The sequence below is a fragment of the Phyllostomus hastatus genome, unplaced genomic scaffold (genome assembly GCF_019186645.2).
Source record: "Phyllostomus hastatus isolate PE091 unplaced genomic scaffold, TTU_PhHast_1.1 phas_scaffold_39, whole genome shotgun sequence".
Classification (NCBI taxonomy): Eukaryota; Metazoa; Chordata; class Mammalia; order Chiroptera; family Phyllostomidae; genus Phyllostomus; species Phyllostomus hastatus.
The window spans coordinates 25585477-25591829 of record NW_025334028.1 but is presented as its reverse complement, the minus strand read 5'-3'; the positions used below and the strand labels follow the sequence as shown (position 1 = coordinate 25591829).

Sequence of the window (6353 nt, the reverse complement as noted above, 5' to 3'; positions counted from 1 at the left end):
TTTCTCTGTTTCTTTGTGTGCCTTCTGAGTTTTTGCTGAGTTTTATGCATTCAAAAAATTAGCTTTCTCTTCAATCTATATGGTCAGTTTAGTGGAGGGGAAGACCTGCACCGTCAGCCTAGTTAGAGATTCTGGGGGCGTCTGAAACCTTTTTGGGAGGATGTGACTTGTCTGGGCTTGAGTGTGTAATTTGCTATTTAGAGAGTTTTGCCAATTATTTTTCAGGGGCTCATAAGCTCCTGCTCCCTCTGTGGTCTCAGCAGTTCTGCTGGTTCTCTGGTGCTGCACAAGGAAGCCACCCTACTTTCCTTTGTTCTCATTGGCCCCAGGCATCCAAAGTACACCTGCTTCGCGCCAGCACCCCAAGTAAAGCAAGGCGGGTACCAGTCCCTTGGGCAACCCTCCAAAAAGCTGAAACAGCAGAGACACGCTCTGCTCTCTCCCCACTGAGGATGACGCTCCGAGTTGAGCACTTCCTCCTGACTGTGCCAAGCCACACCAGCCTTGGCCTGGAGCACTACAGACCCTCTGGCTGTCAAACTGCCAGTCCCAGCGGTGCTCCAAGTGAGGCAAGACGGAAACCAGTCACTGGGCAGCCTCCCAAACTGTTGGACTTTGGGTGAACTTTCCCTTCCCCTCCCCTTACTTCCCACAGTGGAGAAATCATGGCACAGGGGCTGAGCTGTGCTAGTTTGGGGCAGGGGTGGTGGCAGGTACAGTGAATCAGCCCTTACCTGTTTCAGTGTGCCTGTTCTCAGCTTTGCCCGTGCCTGGGGTGCTGCAACTTCTTACCTGATTCTGAAGTTCTCAGAAAGGTCTTTCAGTCCATGTATTGTTAAGCTGGTGTCTCTGTGGGGGAAAGAGCTGGAACTTCTTATGCCTCCATCTTGTTGCCATCTCCCTCAGAATGTTTCTTAAGTCTTATGATCTGAGTTTTAATACCGTGACATATGATTGTGAAGGAACGATGATGAACATCAGCAATGGAAACTGTCAAAAGTATTGAAAAGGATATGGTCAGACAATATTAAATGGCCTTGAAAGTAAAGTCAGGCCCAGAAAAGACAAAATATATTTATTCATAGGAAACATTTTCTTGAGAGTCTGACAGAATTATATTCAGGAAACTTTTTAAGAGGCTGCCATTCATACTCAGCAATATTAAGTGACCACCTACTGGGGTGCAGATCATCAGTCTAAGCACCAAAAGGCACTGCCTTTGTGGAAATCATACTGTGTTTAGAAAACAAACCAATGATGTACTTTTAATTGGAGCTGATAAAATGTAACGGTGAAAAAGACACGGACCTTAGCCTTGAAGAAATGTAGTCCACTGACAGTATAGACGGGTAAGCAAATATCTGCAGTACCACGTGGCTTAGGCTGCTGGAGAGTCAGCCTTAGTGTTGAAGATCAGTGGACGAAAGGAGGCTGAAGAAAACTGCATCCAAAAAAGTGTCAGACTTGCCCTGGATTAGAAAATTCTCATACCCATTATATGTCTGTTCCATTTACACAATGGAATACTACTCGGCCATAAAAAAGGAATATTTTACCCTTTGCGACAGTATGGGTGGACCTGGAGAACATTATGCTAAGTGCAATAAGCCGGAGAAAAACAAATACCATACAATTTCACTCATATGTGGAATCTAATGAACAAACTGAACTAGCAAAAATGGGGACAGACTCATAGATGGAGAGCAGGGTGACAGCTAGTGCAATGTTAGAGGATGGGAGGATTGAGTAAAATGTAATAAGGACTCATGGTCATGGACAACAGTGTGATGATTGCTGGGGAGATGGGGGTATAAGGAGACTAAATGGGAATGGAAAAAATATAAAGATTAAATTTTTAAAAATTCTCAAAAGTCAAAAAGGAAAGCATTGTTGAAGCAAGGGGCACAGCTGAATATCACTCCAGTTCACTGCACCCAACACTAGAGACTACAGTATGGTAACGAGGTTCAGTTTTAGCAAAGACCTCACGTGGGCACATGCACAAACTAAGGTCAGGGTTTTAAAAAGTTTTTTAAGTACAATTTTGCTATCCATTATAATTGAATTTGTGATCTTTATTGACATTTAGTAACACATTGTGCTGATGGTCCCACATGCTCAGTCCTTCCTCCTTGAAACATCCCCGAGGTAGATGTCAGAGATGAGAAACTTACCTTTATGTCACAGATGAGAAGACAGGTTTGGGAAGTTAAGTGACTTAACTAGTGAGGGAAAGATACGGGACCTACCTTCATCCCCCTGACCCCACAGTGTTTGTTCTTCACCACTGTGATGGTTGTGAATACACTTAGCACTAAGAAGAACAACAACAAAAAAAAAAAACTAAAGAAAAAAGTACTCTGAAGTTTATTTTTCTCACATAAGAAGTCCAGGGGAGTTAATCTAGGGCTACTATCTTGGGGCCATCTTCAAAAACCAGGTCCCTTTTCTTACTCCACTGTCACTAATGTATGCCTCTGACCTCATTCCAAGTCTCACGGCTCTGTCCCAAGGCAGCGTATCCACAACCCGGGAGAAAAGAAGGGATAGAGCAAAAGTCAAAAGCCCTTCAGAGAGGCCTCAGCTTTGCAAGAGAAAAGCCCTCCGAAATTCCAGATAACGTTTCACTGGCAGCCAGCTCTGGCAGCGAAGGAGGCTAGGAATTCAGACACTGTATACTAGGAATTCAGAGTTGCGCTCTCTGGCTTTTCTAAAGTGAAAGGCAGGGGAGAGTGTGTTGGCTGAATGCTGAGTAAGCCAACTTAAGTGCTACATGCGTGACACCCTGCCCAACTACATGCCCAATGAAATGCAAGTTATTGAGCCTAGCATAGAGGGTTCATATGACATGAAAAGAAAGGGTACTTTCGTTTCAATCTGTTCTCTGTAGCCAGCCTTGATTTTTTTCTCATCCAAATTCCCCCACCCAGCCCCTCAGTGTAGTCGGGATGGCTGCCTTCTGCCACTAAACATGTATTAGTGTTAGAATAGACTGAGTGTGACAAAATAACCACAACTATACATTCAACATGAGAGAATTTTTATTTCCCTCCCTCAGAACAATCTAGGTTAAAGGCCAGGAAGGGAGGCTCCAGTATCTTCAATGACTTGAGTTCCTTCTATTTTGTTGCTCTGCTATCTTCCACAGGTGATTCCTGGCTAATTCAATCTTGAGTACCCCCAGCACAGCACATAGTAGGTGCAAACAAATGACAAGGACTAAGAGTGATTACAGTGAAGGAAATGATTTCCCCATTCTGAGTAAGCTGTAAGGTGCTTTTCCACTTTGCACCTTCTGTTGTACCTGGACTTCACAATTCTACCTGATCTCCACTAGATGGCAGCACTTACACAAATACAGTGTATGAATGGGAGACTCCTCTTAAAAACTGAAGGAACCTGAACTACAATCCCAGCATGCACTGTTAAGCGCCTGACTTTCTTCTGCACGAAGTTCTCAAGTTTGTTGCTGGCTGAGTGAGCAGGAGGACGCCATCCATTGCTGCTGTAAAGTAAGAGTTCCTAAAGTATTTTAATGAAACTTTGGACTGGGAAACAGAAGGTTGAATTTTTACATGTTGCTTTGTTCTGTACCTTATCTATTTCAGGATTAATTTTAGCAGTTAGATCTGGATAAGTGTGGGTTTTTAAAGAGTTTGAAACTCTGGTGTACTAGTAAGTTTTCCCAAATAGTCAAAGAAGAGGGAATTTCACAGTGTCTTAGGTGAACTTTTTTCTTTCTGGTTCATCAAGATAGAGTTTTTGAAAATTCTGTTTGTGTCTCTGTGAGTCAGAAATTAACATTTTGACTTTAGTATTTACAGTAGGAAAGGTATGATGTGTGGTTTTCCCGTTGGATGTATTGAAAGTTGCCTCATTCTCCACCGCGGGCCATGTTTGCTCTCATTCTCCCAGATAAATCTGTTTCAGTTTGATTGTGCAGTTTTATCTAACAGTGAGGCTTTGACTCCAAAGTCCGGTCACAGACAGACAGGGAGGGCAGCCAGGGAAAGGTTTAGGCAGGGAGCAGAAGGCCTGCTTGTGCTTCAACAGGTGCTCCGTAAGTGCTTCTCAGGGTGTCAACGGGAAACTTCGGTCGCCTTCACAGCGACATGTGCCGTAAGTCACTAATGACAACCGTGTGAACTGACAGCCCGGGTTTGTAGGAGGGTAATGATTATTGGAATCTCTTACTTTCTAAAGTATATATTGAATATATCTCTGAACTCTTTTCGTCTTTAAAATGAAAGTGTATCACTTCTGTAGGAAGGAAAAGCAACAATGCAAATTCATTGCATCAGAGGTCAGGTACCACAAAAGCTCAGCTTCTCCGTCTAATAACAAATGTGCACTTAACCAGAGAACAGGCGTGGGTTTTATTAGGGGAAATGGTGGTGTGAGAGAATCTGAGGAGACAGCTAGGTAAGGCCGGAAGAGCCAGCACCAACGGGGAGGGGGCGAAACGCCAGGCTGTGTGGGAGCCTTTGCAGGAGGGTCACCGAGGCCCATGGGAGGAGCCTTGTGTCTATTAGAAATGTGTCTGCCTTTGTGTTCACGCCACTCTCAGGCACTGGCCCACAGAAAGGTGGCTTCAGCACTGATTCAGCATGGGCTTGAGAGCACAGGCAGCCTGTTGGTCAGCCACCAGTACCCAGGTCCAGGAGGCTCAGGGCCCTGGCCCCACATGGGGTCCACTGTGTGTGTGAGGTCCTCCTGAGAAGAGCAACCCAAACTAGGTTCCCTTGTACCTGCAGTCAGGCCTGGGTTTGAATTCATAGCTGGGAAACCCTGGGCAAAGCACATAATCTCTTTGAAGTTAGTGCATTGGTAACCAGGCTAGGTCTCATCATGCACCCCTTCTCGCTGCCCAGGTCTGTTCTCCACAGTGATCTTTCTAAAGTACATTTCTGATCCCATCGCACTCTCCCATAAATCCTTCAGTGCTGACTGCCCACAGGAGGAACTAGCCCCTCTTAATGTAGAGGCCTGAAATGGAAACACCCACTGACTACAGCAAAAAGTCAAGTAGAGCTGAAGAGAACAGAGATAAGTTCAAAAAGAAAGGAACAGCCCTGGCTGCTGTGGCTCAGTGGATTGAGTGCTGGCCTGTGAGCCAAAGGGTCACTGGTTTGATTCACAGTCAGGGTACATGCCTGGGTTACGGGCCAGGTCCCCAGTAGGGGGCACACAAGAGGCAACTACACATTGATGTTTCATTCCCTCTCTCCTTCCCTTCCCCTCTCTCTAAAAATAAATAAATAAAATCCTTTTTTTAAAAAAAAGGAATAGATCATGTGTGCCCTCTACACGGACTAGCTAGCTACCTGTACTTTATCAAGCAGGTAATTGAGCAGAGGGGTTGTTTAGGTTAGTTGTACGTGCACTGTTTGGGTTGGTTCACTCAACACCCACCTAACTCACCACCACCTGCCCCTTTTTTTGCCTGGATGCCTATCTGATGCACTGGGACGAAGCAGTGCAGCTTTTCTGTGACTTGGTGTGAGGTCAGAGGCACACATTAAAGACAGCAGCATAAGAGAAGCCACCTGGTTCCCTGAAGACAGTGTCATTTCATCATTTGACTCTTTACCACCCCAACCTCATCACTAACCATTCCTCACCATAAAATCGATAAGCTGAGCACAGGCCAAATACCTCATGCACATTCTCTTTCCCCTATGTCAGAACTTCTCAGTCCTGCCTTTTAAAAATGATTGATTGTGTCCATTAAAGTGTCACTGCTGTAGGCTTAAACTTTAAAAGAGGACTGGCAGCCTTGTGGGTGGAAAGTTCACACAGCAGAAGAGCCAGGAGGCCTGAGTTTGGCTCCGGCTGTGCTGTTGACCTGCTCCAGGACTCTGAGTGGGCCAGGTCAGTTTCCTCCTCTGCAGAATCAGGGTATTGCTCATGATTTGGTTTTCCAGCTCTTGTGCTCAATGAGTCCCTGAGGCCAATCATGACATCTTTGTAAGGGACAAGGAAAAACCGTAGACGATTAATAGTGCAATCCCTGACCAGAGCTCACATGAGAAAGCAAGAAGCTCCTGCGTAGTCAGGGTGCGTGCATGCACACACACACACACACACAGAGCCACAGCAGTAGGGAGGATGGTGGCGGTGGTGAGGGGATGGACTCCACTCCTGCTCGATCAGCATCAGAGGCCCTCTTCTTCAGGTCCTGAAGAAATGAAAGGTAGGTTCAAGTCCAATGTCAGCCTCAGTTACCACTTCAGTGGATTCTGCTAAATGTTTTTTATATACAAATCTAAGTATTTAGAGTAAGTATCAGATGATGGGACTGTTTGTACAGAGGTACTGCCTTCAAGTTCTTAAAGGTGTACATTGAACTATCC

The 6353-nt window shown here is 45.3% G+C and overlaps 1 protein-coding gene across 4 annotated transcripts in view; it reads left to right on the top strand.

Moving 5' to 3' along the window:
- The first annotated feature begins 3427 nt into the window (after positions 1–3427).
- BDH2 (3-hydroxybutyrate dehydrogenase 2) overlaps positions 3428–6353 on the top strand; it is a 28841-nt gene continuing 25915 nt past the window's right edge. Inside the window, exon 1 of one of the 4 annotated variants that reach the window (XM_045820193.1) lies at positions 3428–3512. Coding sequence is in view for 2 of the 4 variants with exons in the window: in XM_045820191.1 (XP_045676147.1) it covers positions 6109–6193 (85 nt within the window). In the remaining 2 variants the exon portion in view is untranslated. The other 3 variants (XM_045820192.1, XM_045820194.1, XM_045820191.1) reach the window with 3 other exon arrangements.